The sequence below is a fragment of the Pavona decussata genome, unplaced genomic scaffold (assembly GCF_977016875.1).
Source record: "Pavona decussata unplaced genomic scaffold, jaPavDecu1.1 SCAFFOLD_391, whole genome shotgun sequence".
In the NCBI taxonomy this organism is placed as follows: domain Eukaryota; kingdom Metazoa; phylum Cnidaria; class Anthozoa; order Scleractinia; family Agariciidae; genus Pavona; species Pavona decussata.
The window spans coordinates 389,385-410,000 of NW_028145763.1; the positions used below are offsets into that span (position 1 = coordinate 389,385).

The 20,616-nt window shown below is 40.8% G+C and overlaps 2 protein-coding genes across 2 annotated transcripts in view; both read left to right on the top strand.

The window, feature by feature from the left end:
• The window catches only part of LOC146451222 (uncharacterized), a 74,422-nt gene that overhangs the window by 48,727 nt on the left and 5,079 nt on the right, over positions 1–20,616 (top strand). Inside the window, exon 8 of the mRNA XM_085099304.1 lies at positions 11,859–13,550. Coding sequence (XP_084955430.1) covers positions 11,859–13,550 — 1,692 coding nt within the window. The remainder of the gene's footprint in view (positions 1–11,858; positions 13,551–20,616) is intronic.
• LOC146451225 (uncharacterized) overlaps positions 1–20,616 on the top strand; it is a 91,075-nt gene that overhangs the window by 28,542 nt on the left and 41,917 nt on the right. The gene's annotated exons all lie outside the window — the stretch shown is intronic.

Sequence of the window (20,616 nt, forward strand, 5' to 3'; positions counted from 1 at the left end):
CCAAATGATTAGGTTCAGCTCATGTAAAGTTCGACGTATGAACTGGGCCTTAAGGTGGCTGGTACCAGTTTTCAGCCTCTTGACAGTTTATCACTTTGAAAGAATAGGACAAAAAGATTAACCAAGGCCATTGTAACACTTTTGTAGAGTTGAATTATATAATTTATAGCTGACCAAAATTGAGTGTTATTTCGGCACTGACGGTTTCCATGGCAACGTTTTCAAAGGATTTTTCAGACCTATTTTTTAGCTTGTGGCACCAATAATTAAAAAATTAACCCGGTGACCCCCTGAAAAGGATAATGTACAATAATTTTAAAAAATTCTACGTAACGGATTTTTTGTTAATTGGGAAAAAAGACAATTTTTACGCAGTGAAAATTTCCTTCCGTAGAATTTTTTAATTTTTTTTCTGATGTTTCCTCTCAATAATAATATCGTAATGAGACAATAAAAAGAGGGGATCACCGGACTCGTTTTCAAGTAAAAGCCTTCGTGAGTTTAGTAATTTCCACGCGCGTCTTCGCGCTTTCAAAATCTGGATTCTATAAGATCAATAGTTGCTCATGATCTGTTCTGACTACCGCTGACTGTTGCGTGTGCTCGTGCGGGCAGCTTCTCCTTGGAGAGTTTCGGAGTCAGTTGATCTGCTGTTTTCACTTGTTTACTGCTTAGAAGATTACTTATACAGCCGTTACAGCCTCCTGGACTCACCTTGAAGGATTTTCTCACAACGTTTGGCTAGATTTAGCCATGTTTTTGTCAAATAGTTTCAAGCGAAAGTTTGAAATGGATCAAACTGCTTGCAGAACACGTGTCAATGACCGTGTCAGTCGGTGTTTCTGCAGAATGTCGAGATTGCGAGACTTCTAAATTGTACAATGCTGAACCTCTTTATGTGAGACTTTTTCGGGTATTTGTCCTTATTCTTCGTGGTTGTCTTCGTCGAAGAGTACAACGATGGCGGCCAACATTCTCTTCGTCCGTGGGAGTCGCGGTGTCCTCGCTGATGAATTAGGCAGGATGGCGAGCAGTGTCAGTCAGTTATAAATGTTGTGTAAAGTTTGTGAAGGTCGTCGTAAGAGTGACCGTTGAGGACAAAAAATAAAACTATAGAATGTGGCCAAGACGATCAAGCGAGATAATTTGTGGTAGTATTTCGGTTCCCTACTTTATATAAAACATTTTGCGAGTCCTTGAAGCTCCGTCACGATCGATCGCTAGTTTTGCCGTTCAATCTTAACTTTGAACACCAGAAATAATTTGACTTGAACATAAGGAATTAACTAAGGTCGTACTACTAGATACAGTCTCGGATATAGGCGAATTTCGTTTAAAACAGGACAAAAGTAACGTAGCAGGAAAAAAGCCGCGCGCCGCAATATTTGTTTTGATTTTTAGTCTGGCTATCGCGTGTCTTTCGCGCGTGACGCACGATAGTCAGACCCGCTCCCCGCGCGAGGAAACTGGTACCAGCCACCTTAAGGGAACAAATAGTTCCCACATTGACATGTTGGGAACAACAGCTTGTTCTCTTTCGTAATTTGAGGAACAACTGTTCCTATTGATAGGTTCCTTTTTACCATAATCGCTCCTTTTCACTAAAGTGTGGAACGTTCATTCCAATTTGTTTTTTGTTAATGGAACAAATAGTTCCTAAATTGACATTTTAGGAACAACAGCTTGTTCCCTTTCGTAATTTGAGGAACAAATGTTCCTATTGATAGGTTCCTTTTTACAATTGTCGTTCCTTTTCACTAGCGTGTGGAACGTTCCTTCCAATTTGTTTTTTGTTAAGGGAACAAATAGATCCCAAATTGACATTTAAGGAACAACAGCTCGTTCCCCTTCGTAATTTTAGGAACAGTTGTTCCTATTTGAAGGTTCCTTTTTACAATAGTTGCTCCTTTTCATTTACGCGTGGAACTTTCGTTTAAAGTGATTGTTCTTTTGAAGGGAAAGTGGTTCCTATTCAAAGTTTTTCGTTCCCTTTTAAAATACAGAAAGGAACATTTGTTCCCTTATTAAGAGGTTCTGTTTTGATAGTTTGTTCCCTATTATATTTTTAAAGGGACACAGTCAGCTGGTGCACATGCGCATTAGATACCATTTCTTAGCTGATTTGCATATCACACTTCATCGCACGTCTCGCGCTGAGAAGCGCATCCTTTGAAAAATCTAAACAAATCTTGGCGAGTCGAAGTATTTTCCAGTCAAAATTATTATAGTGATTATAGACCTATTGTCATATTAGAACACTCATTTTCTTGATACCATGGAGAATTTACTGACGGACTTGTCCAGGGAAGCCAAACGTCAACGAATACCTCTGAAGTCGAAGAATCATTTTATTGTTTATTTTGGTATCCGGTCGTGTGAAAAATTATCTTAGCTGTTTCTACGTTTCACAGTGTTTGCATGAGAAGCAAATTGAGTTCAAATATTACAGAATATGTCAATTTTAAAAAGTAGCGAATCGACTGAACTGCAGTGTAACGAAACTACTTTGTAGCGAAACGACCGGTAAGCTTTATTTTTGCTTTCAATCATTTATTTTGCTTTTATAATTTCGTTCCTACAGCTTCTCCACTATCTAAATTTAGGAACCAAACCCATGTCATCGCAAGAACGCTTGCTCGACCCGTAGAAAACAAGGTTCTACTAGAGGCTGTCCTTGTCGAGGAGATAATCGACTATGTACCGAGGCTTGTCTTCGTCTGAGCTCCAAACCAAGCAGCCGTGACGCGAAGTTCGAATCGTTAACGTAGATTCCCTGCGCACAAACCTTTCGCCAGGTTGAGAAAATGCGATTTTCCAAATATATATCATGGTGATTTGCTCTCCGATGTTTTTGATTGATTTCTCTTGTTAACGCAGGCGATTTCTTCCGCCCGGCGCCTTTACGTTTCCCACCTCTTCTTTTCACGTTCCGTTGGAGACGCGATCCATGCTGTTTTTAACCAAATATGATAAAATAATATCATAGAATGAGCAAAAGCATACTTAAACAGGTTTTCAGTAAAAGATTGAAAATCCAATAAAACACTGGGAAGATTAAAGCGGATTTCTATATGTATTCGACGCGTACTTTTGATTTCAGGTTGAGGTAGACGCTTTTCAAACTGACAAAACTAGTGTCCAGGCCAGCGCGGTCACAAAGGTGACTGTGTCCCTTTAAGGAACATTTGTTCCTATTGCTTTGTTCCTTTTCAGAGTGTTGGTTCCTTTTAATTGGCATGCAGAACGTTTGATCCTAATAACTTGTTCCAATTGACTTCAAATAGTTCCTACTCAGGTTTTCTGTTTTGATTGTTTGTTCCCTTTCAAAGTTTAAAGGAACATTTGTTCCTATTGCTTTGTTCCTTTTCACAGTGTTTGTTTTTTTTTAATTGGCATGTGGAACTTTTGTTCGTAATTACTTGTTCCCGTTGAATTCAAATCGTTCCTATTAAGGTTGTTCCTTTGTGCAGGTGTTCCTGGTTTCACTGCCTGTTCCCTTTTATAGTTTTAAAGAGCGATTGTTCTTATTGACGGGGTTCCCTTTGAGACCTTGTGAAAATGGTCTTGGGCATGTAAAGGCCTGTCCAGGCAAACTTAACCACGTTTGGGTTGTTATGAATTTGAGTACAATAGTAATGAGCCTGGACAAGTAGTGGCAAGTGGTGACAAGTGCGAGATTTATTCAAAGATTCATTCTTTGAAAATGGATCCAAGTGTTTGGTCGATTTTGGCTAATCTGTACCAACGAGTGCATTTCCTTAACGTTCCTTTACTGGAAATAAGAATAAGAAGAAGGAAGTAGATTTGTCTAACATCGATGGTGCATTACCCAAACCACAACGCCTCCATTTGGAAAAAGACGAGACAGACAGCTTGTATCGCTGGCCAATACAAGTTTGCGACCATGAAGGATTTCAAAGTCAGCGTGGATGTAGGAAACATGTGAATTCTAAGCATAGCTGGTTCTTTTATTTCGATGGAAAGCCCGACCTGAAACACCAATAACAATCGTTACAAGTTTTCCCAACCAACTTATCACTGACCACTACAGGTGACTGTGCATCCACCGACACCACAAGAATGCACGCCACCAAGTTATTTCCTTCATTTTCAGTCTCAGGAAAAATTGGCCAAGATTTCGCCAATTGGTTGACTGGAAGTGGGGGTGGCTACAAGTAAGGTCGCACAGCTCAACAAATAGCTAAGAGAAGCTTTAAATGTTTGAAATTTTGTTGCGGAGACGAGGAGGAATTGACGTTTGAGGTGAAAGACTACAGTCTTTGCTCTCCAAATCTACTGTTCAAGTTCATCGACTTCTTTGCAAGACGAGTGCAAACTCGGACATGGTGGACAATTGGGATACATAGACGCAATTTCCGATCTAAAAGACTTTCGAAAAATACACGGAGCATCGGACGCACTTCTGCAAAACCTATCCACGACTGAATTGAACCTTAAGCGAGCTCGAAAGACGGTGGCAAAGATGATGAGATTGCAGTAGTCTCAAGACCTGGATATCGACACTTTGGAAGCCCGAGGTCACTGGACCACTATGGACGAATTGTTACGAGTCGTAATGTTTCACTTGCCACGTTTCGAAAACACCGTCAAAACGTGCAAGAACTGCCCAAACCAAGTAAACCCTTCAGACTTAACATTTGCCACGAGGTTTGTGTCGATGTATCTGTTCATCAAAGTGAAGGGATCAAGCCCCATGACTTATCAGTATATGACGGTGGACATGGTAAATGCAGCATAGGCAAACGAAGGATTTGTCGATTAAAAAAATGATCAAGACCGACGGAAAGTACGGTTTCGATTCGCTGATCATGACCGATGCCAGCATGCAAGTGCTCGATAATTACATCTCTATCGTCAGGCCATTGCTGAACCCACGGTGCGACTATATTCTCTTCACGACAAATGGAGGCCAGCGCAGTAAACTGGGCGATGTGATGAGCAAACTGGTGTTTGATGCGATTGGCAAATACATTCATCCGACTCGATATCGTCAGATTGTCGAAACGCAAAGCCTCAATCAATTGACTAGTACCGGGCAGAAAATATTGTCAGACGACCAGAAACACAGTTCTGCTATCGCAAAACTCCACTATCAAAAGCAACGATCGCGCGAAGTTACCGTCAAGGGCCAGGAATGTCTACAAAAATTTCAAGGAAGCAAGGGTTCAGAAGTGGACGAGGACGTTCACGCTAGGTTTGGCGTTTCAAAGTCAGCCTCTGCAACGCCAGTTGAAAATGCTGATATGGAAATTCCGCCCCAAACGACAACCAATGACCCACCCGTTGAGCGCTTACGAAGTCAGAGAAAACTTCGTCGTGTATAAAAATTCACGTCAAACGAGGACGATTTTCTCAAGAAAGGAATCAATAGGCACGGGTTTGGACAGTAGACGGCTATTCTGAGAGATCCCGAGTTAAAGTTTCAAGAGGGAAGAACGGCGGACTCTTTAAAGAAAAGGGCTGGACTCAAAATGCCGCTAGGTTGTGAATAACACTTGTAGAATAGACGCACAGAACAAACAGTGTATTTTGTACAGAACTTTTCTCTTTAATTGTGAAAGTGATAACTTGGATTCAGTTGTAACATAAATCAGCAAGAAAAACAAGAGAAAAATAACATTGACATGACAACAACAGCGTTCTTAAATGCGAAATTCGACACGTTTTGATCATTAACGTTTATTGACTTGTGAAATAATTCAAAATCGTCATTCAAAATAACATTTACATAACAACAACAGCGTCCTTAAATGCAAAATTCGACACGCTTTTATCATTAACTTTCATTGGCTTGTGAAATAATTCAAAATCGTCATTTAAAATCACATTGACATAACAACAACAGCATCCTTAAATGCGAAATTCGACACGCTTTTATCATTAACTTTTATTGGCTTGTGAAATAATTCAAAATCGTATTTTTGGCCTTCCTTTTGCTAGCGCCGGGCTGAACTTCGTCTGTTGAGCGGGATCGTTTTTTACCCTGCTGGGAGTCTTCGCGGAGGCGGTGAGTTCTCTCGAACTGTGTGTGACTGGCTTCCCAGCTTGTCACCTGGGTGATGAAGAGAGCCTCGTCGTCATCGTCATGCACTTTTATTGGGCTGGCTACGAAGCTGTGACGGGTGTCTACCACTTGGCTCGTCTTGGGGTACTTCGCTGGGAAACAGCAGCGGACACCATATGCTACTTATGATTCCGCTTGCTCCTCTGAACACCACTTCAGTTGTACAGCCTTCCTTCTTATGTCGAGCAAAACATACTTTTGGAGGCCTCGAACTTCCTCTCGTTGAAACCTTGCCTTCAAAGCGTCTACTGCAACTTCTATTATGCATTGAAGGGCGCGTTTGGTGTCTGGATCTGTCGCTGCGTCTTCTTGTTTCTGTAAGTCCTGCAGTTCTTCTTCCTTTCCCAGCACCCACCCATCCTGGAAATAGGTGCGAGCTTTTTCGGCAAGCTGCCGTTCTTCTTCGGCTTTCTTGTTAGTGAAGTATTCTTCTCTCTTCTCTCGGTGTTCGGATGGTAGGGTCCATCCACCGAATGCAGCAGGTCAGCATCCTCTTGTTTCATCATGCCAAGTGCTATCCATCTTGCCCTGGTCTCTTCAAGGAACTGCTGCCTCGCAAGGTCCGCGCTTGTCACAATCTTCTCGAAACTGCTTTACGCCAAGTAATTCTAGTTGCCTCCGCTTTAAACTGTTTCGCGGTTGTTGTTAACGGAGCCTGGAAATTTCTTTGTTAGTTCTCTCCCAACCCTTCGCGTAGCTTGAATTGTCGTCATTGTCGCTCATTCCCTCGCTCTCCTCGCCGCTTTCTTGATTTCGTGCTGTCGTTTCTTGGGATTCTTCATCCACCATGGCATCATCACTGTCACTGTCGTCCATAGTAAAGTTTCGGATGCGCTCTCTCTCTCTTCGTCGTCGAATGTTGTGTCACCTTGGACTGTTTCCGGGACTGGCGGAGGTAATTCATCAAAAGGAGTCACTGCCATGCTACTCGCCAACACGATGCAGTCCATTGCGTGCTCTTTCAAAAATTTCATGGCCCCGGCAACTGGTTGTGATCTTAAAGTCTTGAAGTGTAACTTTCTCAAACGCGCGTTCATCGCTGCATTGTGGTCTTCTCCAAAATCCATCTCCTTTTGGCACGTAATGAACGTAGGACATCGTATGGTCAGTGGGGTAGACGACTTGTATTTTCTGTCGTGTGCCGTCAAGCCGCCCTGGGTGAGCACCTTAAGGCCAAAAAGATAGAGGCAAGTTAGATAAGGGTTTCATTGACTTACGTGTTAACCAACCGTCAACGAAAACGTTTGGTTAAGTGAACGTACCTTCCAGTCATCTGGGTCCAACAGTTTGGTGTACGCCTCGTGCATAAAGATGACTTGTGTGTACTTGTCAATTTGGCTCTTGTTAAAGGCTTTCTGTTTGGTTATCATGGCGATGTACCTGAAAACACGAAGAGCAATAGGCTTTTTTCCAGAATTTCTCTGAAGTAACGGGGTCTGGTACTTTGTCGTGTTCGTACTCGACGTACGCTCTCGGTGTTTCTCTTCCAACGTCCGAGTCTCGTATGGCGTTTCCCACTAATCTTCTCACTCTGATAGAAAAGCAGAAGCCATCCGAAACTTCCATCAGGTCGTAATTAATCTTGAGCTATCTGGGAAACTCGCTTTAGGGAGCACCCAGAATGCTGTCTAACTTGCTTAGGTGCTTTATAATGGTTTCCTTGAAAAGCTCGCTGTTGGCGAGTAGCGACAAAAACTTTTTTAACTGTACAACAGTGTTGAAATGTATACTTCGAAGAACCAACTTTCTCGTAAATTTCTCCGCGGTAAAGCGCATAGCCAAGCTTTTTCATTGCTCTCTCGATGTCGTTCATGGCTACCACTATTGGACATGCCAGCGGTTTTGTGCAGATTTCGCTTCGGCACGGCACACTGCAATTTTCAATGCCATACACATCGAACTTAATTCCACATCGGATGAGAGGTGGAACTGCCTTGTCGCGCAGTGTGGAACAGAACGAGCTCGAAACCACTTGCAATCTTACAACATGTTCGCTTCCATTCATCGCACTCCCCAACGGCTCTTCCATCAGTTCATCTTTCAGACTGTGCAGTCCCTGAGCAAATGAAATATCGACTTTGTTTTGCAGAAAGTGATTTGAGTGATCTTTGAGTGTCGAACACAAAGATGCAGATGACTGTTCTTCTCTTCCTTTTTGCAATCTGGTAGAGCTTTTGCTGTGACGTCCATTCCTATTTCTAGCAGGGCAGAGTGAACTGTTACTGTGGAAACATGCGTTCCATTTTGTGACTGAACTGCCATCCAGTAAGAAATTGTGGGCCAATAAACAACTTGCTGTTTGTGGCTCGTGTTGTTTAAGTCACCATCTTCCTCCGTGTCTTCGCTGGCGTGATTTTTCTTTACTTTGCTCTCTACCGCTGCCACAGCAGAGAAAAAGAAGGCCATTCCTGGGATTAGCTTTATTTCTTGGTCGCAACATCTCTCTTGTTGCATATTTGCGCCCAAAGCGCATCTGGCGAGGTATTAGCTCTACCGTCACATTTTCGATAAGATACTTTAGCAGATATTATCGAGCATGTAGCCGCAGTTCGGAGAATACGGCTCATCAAAGCATTCCGTATGCTCTATAAAAAAAATCGAAAAAGTTGCAAATTAAAGTTACATTTCTATCAGTTTTAGTGCTACCCTGCCCATTTTGGCGAAATCGTTATTAAGCTTTTGCAATAAAACTTAAAGCTTTCTAAACAAATATTGGTTTAAAACACGTTGCCTATCTATAGCATGACTAGACAGCGTGTTCTATAATTTCCATTAATCTACCTTTAACACAAAACAGTGTCGAAGTGTAAAGAAATTATCTGTGAATTAATCGATTTTGACAACGAGATATACACTCGACAACAACTCGCCGAATTTCGGGCTCTTTTTTTCCATTTTATTTTTGACAAAATAGTGGATTTTTTTTACTACAAAATTATTCTTAACGACAAGGTTATGTATTTCCAGCCCTGTTTGCCCCTTCAACAAAATGGCGGATTTTTACAACAAGAAGGTCTATTCTTGACAACAGCATTATGTACTTCTTGCCCGATTTGTCTCTTTTTCAAAATGGCGGATTTTTACAACAAGAAGGTCTATTCTTGACAACAACATGATGCATTTCCTGCCCGGTTTGTCTCTTATTTAAAAATGGTGGATTTTTACAACAAGGAGGTCTTTTCTTGACAAGAAGATTAAGTATTTCCTGCCCTGTTTGTCTCTTTTTCAAAATGGCGGATCCTACAACTTGCAATTTTAACTCTTAAAGCTCAGAAAGAACAGCAAAGACATATTGCATACCTTACTGTTAAGCTGTCTCGCAGGTCCTGACGCCATGCTTGTCACGTACAACTGCCAGATGCGTAGTTTTGCAGCTTGATTTGACATCGTAAAGAAACTTGTTAAGTTCATTTTCCACACATTTGTTTTGTCCATACGAGATTTCGTCTTCATTCAAAGCATAGTTTTCGCAAACGATCCATCGCGGAACAAAAGAAACGCTTACAAGAATGTGTCCGCAGTCACGTCCGCAACTTCTTTTTTATACTTCTGTTTTTCGCATGGTGCTTTCTTGTCCAATTTCTCGTTTCCTAATGGCCAATAATATGATAGCTTTGACAACAAAGTGTGGTCAAGCAGAAGAGAGGCCTAAAGGAATGTGTTAACAGTTACCTTATCTGACCTTGAACCTTCTGAAGCGTTATTTTACAGAGTACTAATTATTCCCGCAGGAAGCTTATCGAGAAAAAATTCTCATACTCTTTTGTTCGGTCGTTATATTCATATCTTTGGGAATCATATATTGTCTTGTCTACAACCGAGAAAGCGCGCGATCGTTGAGCAACAATGTATACATCAGAAAGTGAGTAAAATCTGCATTTTAAATATCAAATATTAAATATTTATATTATATCTAATATGAATAATATATTTATTAATATATTTTATATTGTATATACTTACAGTTAATATAATATGAAATATATTAATAAATATGTTACTTATATTAGATAGAAATAAAATGTACATTTTATTAACTGCAAGTTCTTTCTCCGGTGTCTCCGATGTCCCCGTTGTACTAAAATAAAGTTCAGTGTGTAGAAGGAACTTGCAGTTGCATCATAAGGAATAACATGATACTAATATATTTATCTATTACTGCTTGCACGTTCTGCAAGTCCTTTCTCCGGTATCTCCGATGTCTCCGCATCACTCTAGCATTATTCACTCCTGGAAACTGGCCTCTCTGATTAAGTATAACGGATTAAGCGGAATCGGCGGAGAAAGTATTTCCAGTTGTGTCAGGACGAATAACAACGACGTTGGCTATTTCATTCAACATGTTAAAGTGAAGGGAACGAAAAAAAATGAGAAACGATCCCTCCCGCCCTTCCTTCCTTCCTTCCTTCCTTCCTTCCTTCCTTCCTTCCTTCCCTCCCCCTCCATGAGCTTCCTTCCTTTTCTCTCTCCCTCACTCCCTACCTCCCTCCCTTCCTTCTTCCCTCCCTCCCTTCCTTCCCTCCCTCCTTCCCTCCCTCCCTCGCTTCCTCCCTTCCCTCCCTCCCTCTCTTCCTTCCTTCCTTCCTTCCTTCCTTCCTTCCTTCCTTCCTTCTTTCTCTCCCTTCCTTCCTTCCTTCCTTTCTTCCTTCCTTCCTTTTTTCCTTCTTACCTACCGACCTATCTACCTATCTGCCTTCCTATCTTGAGGAGTTTGGAGGCGGAGAAAGTGCTAAAAAACGTGTTTTCACGAAAGGAGAACAGAAATTTGACCATTTCATGGACTTAAGAACTTTATTATAACCGAGGCCTTAGAATTTCACCTTACTACCAAAAAACAGCTCTGCCTGACGTTTGAACGATCCGTCACGGATATCGTGTTCTCGGAGCCACAAAGAGGGTGTTTTTTATTCTCACTTTTACCCTATCACTTCTTTACCCGATTCATGGGAATTAAAGTCTCCATCCTCCGCTCTGGGTTTTTCATCGGGCTCCTTATCGTTCAGAGACACCCGATAAGTGTCAACTTAGATTGGCAAAATGATTTTCAAGGAGAGTGTCGATGTCTTTCTGAATACATTGATTACTTTCGAATGTTGATATTTGCTCGTTTTCGCAGAGATCAAACGCGTTTTTGGGCATGCTCACGTGACCGATGACCTCATCACACTAAAATTTGATATGAGTGGTGTGGGATCTCCTTGGCTTCAAATAGACAAAGTCATTTGGCACTTCCGGTTATTAAGGTGCAAAGGATTCTGGAAAGGTTGTTATTAAAATTATATGTTACTTTTATAATCAAACGAATATTATTCCAACAATAGACTATCGTTAAGAAGCAGTACCCGTACTTCGGATACATCGTAGGCAGACTTTCTTGAATCTGGCACCTGGATTTCCCCAAAACCGTAGAAAGACACCAAACTTGACTGAAAGTAATCAAAACCAATGGAAGAACACTAACAAACCAATTGTTCAACACAATTAAGTAGAAGGTAACCGTGACCGTTACTAAAGAAGTGACCGTTTACACGGGTAACGTTGACGGTAAAGAAGGTGATTGCACCATACACGGCTGCTCGATGATTTTTGTCTGTTTATCTCTTGTTCACCGCTCGGAAGATCCAGAGTTGCAGAAGTTGAGGAACTTCAACATAAAACTAAACTTGCATTTCGCTTTTGTGTTGCAAAATGTTATCGTTTAGTATCAGCTGCACTGTTTTAATTTTTTTTCCCAATTATTGACTTTGGCATTGATATGACCACTACTTTGCAGGAGTCCTAAGGAATCTGTCTCATCTCCCTCAAGCAGTGCCACATTTTGTGAATCGTGAAAATGAATGTAAACAAATTATGAAGTGCCTTCATCCAGAAGACGAATGCAGATGCGTCTTCTTACATGGCGCCCCCGGCATGGGGAAGACAGCCTTGGCTATTAAGGTGGCTGATAAAATACTGAAAACTGACGACCGTACCGTGGCTGTGTACGTGAACTGCAACTACATTGATTCTTTCGACGATTTTGCAGAAAAGGTTCTTCAGCAAATTTACCATCACCCTCTAAATGATCCAATACCTGCAATGAAGCAGCGTCTGAAAAGTAACGCTTTCCACACGATTTTGCTGCTGGACAACTTTGAGTATCTGAACCATTTGATTGACCCAATTGAGAGGACGAGGGTTGAAAAATGTATTGTGGAAATTGTCACGAGTTGCAGAAACGTAAAGTTACTGGTCACGTCCTCAGAGTTCGATGTCGGCGTCTTTCCTGAAATAGGCAGAGAAACAATTCCGCTGACTCCGTTTGAATTAGAAGAATCAGTTCAGCTTTTGACGAAAGTGTGCGAAGGGAAGCGCGTTAAAGAAGAATTCGTAAAGAAATTGACAGATATTTGCAGTGGTATTCCTCTCGTCCTTTACACCTTGATAGCTTCAAATGACGACCCAGTTGGCCGAGTTCGGCAGATGTGTTCTTCTCCACCAGAAGTGCGATTCGAATATTTGGAAAAGATTAAAGCAGCTCCAGAAAAAGGAAAAATTGATGTGTGCCTCAATGTTTGCTTTGAAAGACTTACACCACAACAAAAAGAAGCCCTCGTAAGACTGGCCCTTCTGAGGGGACGGTTTACACCGGCTGGTGCTGCGAACGTGTTCCATTCCACTTCGGCGGCGTTAAGAAAGAGTCAGTTCACTGACCACGTATTGGAATTGGCCAATCGCTCTCTTCTGGAGAAAAACATACTTTGGGGGGGTTCTTGTTTATATACTTTCTTGTCAGTCATTCGCGAATACTGTAAACGCAAGGCATTAGAGGAACAATTTAGAGACGTTTTCCGTGATGCACAAAACCAGTTTATTGACTACTTCTTAACCTTCCTGATAGACACGTTTAAGAAGTTTCTCAGTACAAACGCACCAACGGCCATCAAAGAATTTTTGAAGGAGGAAGAAAACGTCATGCAACTTCGTGAGTGGATTGACAAAGATGAAATGGATGACGAAAGAATGAAGAGATGCATTGATGTCTTTAACACGGTAGGGGAGCTACTTGCGAAGATGATGGGGAGGACGAAGTTTAAATCTCTTTACGAATTGTTAAGAAAAAAGTGTCAAGATATGGGAGACGAAAAAAGACTGAGTAAATGTCTCACCTCCTTGGGGATCAAAGAAGTGTTCAACTGTTGCTGTTCACCTGGTCTGTGTGATGTTGCTAGTGCACGAGCCAAAGAGTACTTGAAAGAGGCCGACGAAATCCAAACTGCTCGTGGCATTGACAAGGGTAACAGCAGAGCCCAATGTCTCGCTAAACTTGGCCGATGTCTGGCAAAAGAACACAAAACCTTTGTACTAGGAAAATCCAAGATTAAAGAGGCAATTCAAATTCGCAAGAAAGCATCAGAGGCACCTTTGTCAGGTAGCGAGGACGTATGCAAAGTCATGCTGGGTGCAACACTTAATGATCTGGCAGGTGAGTTGTTAAGTGGTGAGACAAAAAAATCTCTCAGAGGTGCAATTTGCGTTTAGGTATTTATATAAAATCTCTAAAGGACGTTAACATGAAAGTTTCGCGTTCAGTTTTAGGAGACGTGAAATGAATATTTGTTTTTCAAATATAAAAAAAATATAAAAATTCTGCACTCAAAGCGCAATTAAAATTTTTAAAGTGGAATATTTCGTTCGGATCCACCGAACTTCGTCAGCCATAATGCAAATTTGAGTGTTAAGAAGGGTTATATAATGGACCCGAGGGAGCTTAGATGGTGTCATAGATGCTGGCTAATTCGAAGCCATTGTCTCTGTTCTAAGAGGGCTTACGTAATCTTATCTCAATTGCCTCCCTTATTCGGCGTTTGAATGTGTTACTTTCCGTGGCAAGAACTTTTGTTTTGCTGGAATCCACTGAATGACCCTTGAGCTGGCAATGTTCATGAAAAGCTGACGAATTCCGAGAAAGATGTTCCTTTACTCGAGTTTCTAATAACCGAGAAGTTTCGCCCACATAATCTTTATCACGTTGTTCGCAATGGATGTGATAGACTGTTCCATACTTTTGAAGAGTTTCTGTTTTGTCCTTAACATGAACTAGTTGTGATCTTAAGGAATTGAAAGGCTTGTGGACAAGTGCAACCTCGTGTGATTTGAATGCTCTTTGGAGGCGTTCCGAAGTGCCCTTGATTAATGGCACTGAAGCATAAATTCTCTTCGGAATCTCTCAACGCGGATCCAGTGTTCGGTATTATATATAGTTATTGGCTTTCAAGGCTTCCTTAACGCGGCCGCGATGGGTTCCCCAATTTCACCCATAGTCGTCAATCTTCATATGGAACACTTTGAGAGCAGAGCATTGGATATCGCACCTACACCGTCAGCTATGTGGTATCATATAAATATGTTGATGACACAATGACCAAAAAATAAAAGAATGACAGAATTCCATTTCTTGACACCTACCTTCACGTGAACGAGGATGGCTCAACGAAGGTCACCGTATACCGGAAACCGACTCATACTGATCAATATCTGAATTTCCATTCGAATCATCATCTATAACATAAAAGAGCAGTAGTTAACACTCTACTACTTCGAGCTCACACATTGGTGTCTGAAGATGACACAGTAAAGGAAATTCAACACGTTAAGGAACCCTTGAAAGCCGATAACTATCCTGATTGGATGCTAACAATACCGAAATCTGGATCCGCGTCGAGAGATTCCGGAGAATCTGTTAACGAGAAGAGAATTTATGCTTCAGTGCCATACATCAAGTGCACTTCGGAACGCCTCTTAAGAGCATTCAAATCACACGAGGTTACACTTGTCCACAAGCCTTTTAAGAGCGGATGTCTGTAAATATTAACCAGAGGTGTGCAATAGCGAAAAATTCAAAATTCTCAAAAAAATTCACAACATAGCCCACGGTAAACTATTGCAAGAGATGCATGTTTTACTTCGATCCGATAATTATTTTTGATGTGAGGCTATGATCGTGAATTCACCGCTCCTGAACCGGGTTTTCGGTGTCTGACACCACATGCTGCGAAGACCTTGTTTTAAAAATCAAACCAGCTTTGTTCCAAACGAAAAACATCCAGTCTGATAAAGTACATAATTATGGACATCATGAATGGTATATTACTCATCTGAAGTGAAAATTAAATATTTAGGAGATTTTTCAATATTTACAATTTTTTCAGGCGACTTCTCGTGATGCCAAATTGACAAATTTGCGAGGCTAAAATCATCAACTAGTACTGGTACATGGCGTTGAGGATAAAGATTTACACCACGTGAAAGAGCATCACTTCTTCTTATAAAATCCGCTTTCAAAACTATGGGCAACAAAGAAAGAAACTTTTGAGGCCGCGAATTACAAGTAGTACTTTAGTGAAATTTGAGCTTTTCTGTCACTGCCTTCCGATGCTAAAACTCAGACAAACACAACATGAAAACGTTTCAAACAGCAATTGTTTGTTGGTACTTGCTAAAGGTTTTGGCCCACGTTCATAATATTACTTTCCATGGTTTTTAATCATTTCGGGCAGGCACAAAAGATTGTAGCAGTTTTATTAGACCTCGAGTTCAAAAGCGTATAAAGGTCACAAAGGTCAGTTTACGTAGTCAACGTTTTGAATTCGGACCAGGGCCGGGTTGTTCGAAAGCCGATTAACGCTAATCTGCGATTAAAAGTTAATCGATGCTTTCATCTCGCTTTTTAAAAGTGGTTTTAAAGCCTTATTGCAAGCTAAAGGTAAAGAAAAGTGTCAGTCCAAACTGAGGGGCAAAAATCATTTCCTAAAATCTTTATTGAGAAGTAATTAAACTTGAATCAAAGTTCACGTTAACCCAGGATTAGCTTAATCGGGCTTTGAACAACTGGGCCCAGAATGTTTTCCATTGAATCTTACTTTAGAACAAATTAAACAATAGCTACAAGTGCTACGTAATTCATACCTTTTTAGCGTGCTTTCTGTACATTGTAGAAATCATCACATCAATCAGGAACGAAATATGCATTTTGCCGCGATTTAAAAATACGTTTAACGGCAGAGATTGCGTTACAGTTTGCGCAGACCACTTGCCCCCAGGGGGAGGGGGACTCCTAAATCAAATTGACGAGTTGATCGTCATAAAGTTTGAAAAGTACCACTAAAAGGTACCAGAATTTGTTTTGTAGCCGTGGTCTGTACAATTTTCCCACTTAGTGGTACCAATTCTAAAATGAATACGCTAAGTGACAGTTGACTGATATTTATAATAACTTTCTCTTATATGTTTTCGCTCAATACCCTAAAACTGGTTTAAAGGTACCGCCATATAAAGGTTCATCCCCCGGGTACCCTGCGAGCAGAGGCCCTTCGACTTATCTAGGAAGATCAAAGGGCCTCTGCTCGAATTGTACCCCCCGGGCGCATGCCAAGGGTAATTTTTCACTGCCCCTTCGATACAAGCTGTAACTGCGATTTACCTTTGAGCTGTATTTTCTGTCACTGAACTTTCTAAACGTGCAGTTAGCCCACGTTGGTATTCAGATCGCTTCAGTTTGTTTATTTTGCTCTGCAATCCAACTTTTAAAATGCTCGATTCTGTTTTCACGGCGTTTAAACAAATTGAGCCGAAATGGTATCGTGTGAGTATGCTTCGATTGTTGGAGGACAATGTGGACAAAGTGTTGGAAATCCAGCGAATACCCAATGTATTCCAATCAGAGATTGTGGCACAGACATTCGAAACTATCTAAGGGCCACGGGGTTTGCTGATTGAACACTAAAAACTGAGGCGGAGCTTCTCGTAGGCGGAGCAGGTATCAAATTACTGTAACGCAAAACTCCTGACCTTAAATAAGAATTACCTTTAATAACGCTTGCAATTTGATTCTGAATTACTGGTTGTTGCATCCACCCACATTTATGATTTTTAGTGATTTTTTTTTAAAGTTATTTGGCCCTGTGCTTTGTCACTGTTACAGTTTCCCGACGTAAAGAATGGGGAGCTTAGTGGGGAGGCAGCAGGGTAAGAGCGAGGATGGAAACGGGGTTGCATCACCACTGTCGTCCCTATTTTCCCCAATTCCTGCAGTACGACTCACACCTGCTACAGTCGACCACAGCACATTGTCAGCAGGAATAAGGGAGGGACGTAGGGGGAGCAATTTTTGTCAGAAAGAGGGCCAGGGTTTCACAGCCTGGACGGCACAGCTACGCTCCTTTGGGTGTAAAGCCAGTTTTACAAAGTGACATAACTTACTGACTAAACTTCAGGGCAAAATTTCCCTTGATATCTTCGAAATCGATGACAGCCATCTAATCAGGTCTATTTGCTCAAGACATCGAGATGCTTATGGCATCAGACGGCGCTACCAAAACCGATTCTGCGCCGGTCCCACCAAGTTGGGCAGCTAATCATTTCAAGCAAACGAAGGGAGATCGGAGCATCACATTTGTGCAATCTAGACTTATCCACAAGATGACCTCGATATTAGTGCCTGTCGGCTTTCGCAAGTACTCTAAAAATTCAGAGAATAGCACCATATATTCAGGCAACTGATCTTGTTGGATCGTGTTCTTACTTTGACCCTTTAAGGCCAAAGAAACCATACTTTGTCTGCTCAAATTCCATTACTGATGGATGAACTATCTTTTATCGTATGAAAACTATCATACAACAGACAATTTTTGTGAACAATAAATTGAAAATTGGGTCTTATCCAGATGAACTAGACAGTCACATTGCTTTTAACTCTCCTTGAGTAGCATTTATGGTAGCCTTGCGAAACGCCTCTCGGGGACGGGGGCGATGAGAGGCGGCTGTATTCACAGGTTACGTTAGACTGAAATTTGAAAAACTTTATCAAAAATCAAAACAACTGCGCGTGTAGACGCAACCAGATAAAATTGTGATAACCCAAAATCTTAATCTCAGTTTGAACTGATTATATAATTAATTGTCTTTGGGGTCTAGCTGGACGAAACATCGCTTTCTATCCCGTGGACAAGGGCGTACGTAAGTGCAAGGTCAGCGGTCTACCGGTGAAATGTATGTAACACAATCTTTGTGACCAAATGTATAAAACGGCCTAAAGTGTTCAATGTTTCCTATAGATGTCCCATATTTCTTAAACATCCAGTGTGGCCGCTCAAAGGTATGAATTATATAGCACTCTTAGCTATTTGCTCCATTTTTTTCAAAGTAAGATTGAATGAAAGAAGTCCTGGTTTCATTTTATTCCATATTTACTAGTGTTGCGACCGGTTGACAACGTAAGCTGACCCGTGTACGGCTTTTGAACTCCGCTAAAATCTTTTGACACTGCCCCTTAAAGATAGAAAACCAAGGAAAATAGTCTTATAAGCATGGGTCATGCACAGGCAGTGCCCTGTAGCAAGAATTAATAAACCATTGTTGTTTGAAACGTTTCATGTTGTGTTAATCTGAGTTTTAGCAACGGAATGCCGTGACAGAAAAGCTCAAATTTCACTAAAGTACTACTTGTAATTCGCGGCCTCAAAAATTTCCTTCTGTGTTGCCCATAGTTTGGAAAGCAGATTTTATAAGAACAAGTAATGCTCTTTCACGTGGCGTAAATCTTTATCCTCAACGCCATGTACCAGTTGATGATTTTAGCCTCGCAAATTTGTCAATTTGGCATCACGAGAAGTCGCTTGAAAAAATTGTAAATATTGAAAAATCTCCTAAATATTTTATTTTCACTTCAGACGAGTAATATACCATTCATGATGTCCATAATTATGTACTTTATCAGACTGGATAATTTTCGTTTGGAACAAAACTGGTTTGATTTTTAAAACAAGGTCTTCACAACATGTGGTGTCAGACACCGAAAACCCTGTTCAGGAGCGGTGAATTCAAGATCATAGCCTCACATCAAAAATAATTATCGGATCGAAGTAAAACATGTATTTCTTGCAATAGTTTACCGTGGGCTATGTTGTGAATTTTTTTGAGAATTTTGAATTTTTCGCTATTGCACACCTCTGGTTGATATTTACAGACATCCGCTCTTAATTCCTTAAGATCACAACTAGTTCATGTTAAGGACAAAACAGAAACTCTTAAAAAGCATGGAACAGTCTATCACATCCATTGCGAACAATGTGATAAAGATTATGTGGGCGAGACTTCTCTGTTATTAGAAACTCGAGTAAAGGAACATCTTTCTCGGAATTCGTCAGCTGTTCATGAACATTGCCAGCTCACGGATCATTCAGTGGATTCCAGCAAAACAAAAGTTCTTGCCACGAAAAGTAACACATTCAAACGCCGAATAAGGGAGGCAATTAAGATAAAATTACGTAAGCCTTCCTTGAACAGAGACAATAGCTTCGAATTAGCCAGCATCTATGACACCATCTAAGCTCCCTCGGGTCCATTATATAACCCTTCTAACACTCAAATTTGCATTGTGGCTGACGAAGTTCGGTAGATCCGAGCGAAATATCCCACTTTAAAAATTTTAATTGCGCTTCTATTCTCTATCGCTACGCTCAGCCGAATAGAAATCATTTCTAATGTAAGTGGAATGAGTAACGAACACAACAGTAGTGGAGGGAGCCGCCAGTAATTATCGTTTATTACAATAGAATGCCGCGGCTCGACTGATCACAGGCTCTCGCAAGTATGACCACATAACCCCTATTTTATTTGAACTCCACTGGCTTCCAGTTTCCGAGCGAATCAAATTCAAAATAATTCTGCTCACCCACAAAGCTCTTCACCAACAGTCCCCCATCTACATACAAGACCTGATACGCCGCTATACAACTTCAAGAACGCTCCGATCGTCGTCTGACGCATTTCGCCTATGTCATGTCAACCACAATCTAAAGTCGTATGGTTCCAGAGCTTTCGCTGTTTCGGCCCCAGAACTCTGGAACAAACTACCTATCGACATCCGTAATTGTGACAATTTAAATCTTTTTAAACGTAAACTTAAGACTCATCTTTTTTCGAATTATTTTAAACAAATATGATTTTTACTTTGTAAAGCGCTTAGAACAGAACTGGATTAGCGCTATATAAGTAGTTATTATTATTATTATTATTATTATTATTATTATTATTATTATTATTATTATTATTAATAGTACAGTGCCAAGATACAAGCAAAGACAAATCACAGTCCATATAAAATATACAATTACAAAACAAAATATAAATGCTGAACAGTTCAATAACAAAAAGTACAACCCAGCGAAACATTTTCGAAGTAGGATATAGAAAAAATGTCTAGATAAGGCTAGAACTTACTCTAAATGATAACTAGTAACAACTATATACGGAAAAAATTAGCCTCGAGAAAAACTGGTCGGCGTCAAGTGGTGTGATATGCGCAAGGAGTGGTTTATAAAGTCGCATGAAACCCCTAATGGGAATAGAAACAATACAACCTAATTAACAACCAAAAGAAATACATTTTGAGTGCAGAATTTTTAATTTTTTTATGTTTTAAAATCATGATTCCAGAGCAGAAAACCAATACTTTTGATTGAATATTTGTTGTTTTATTCGGAAGTACC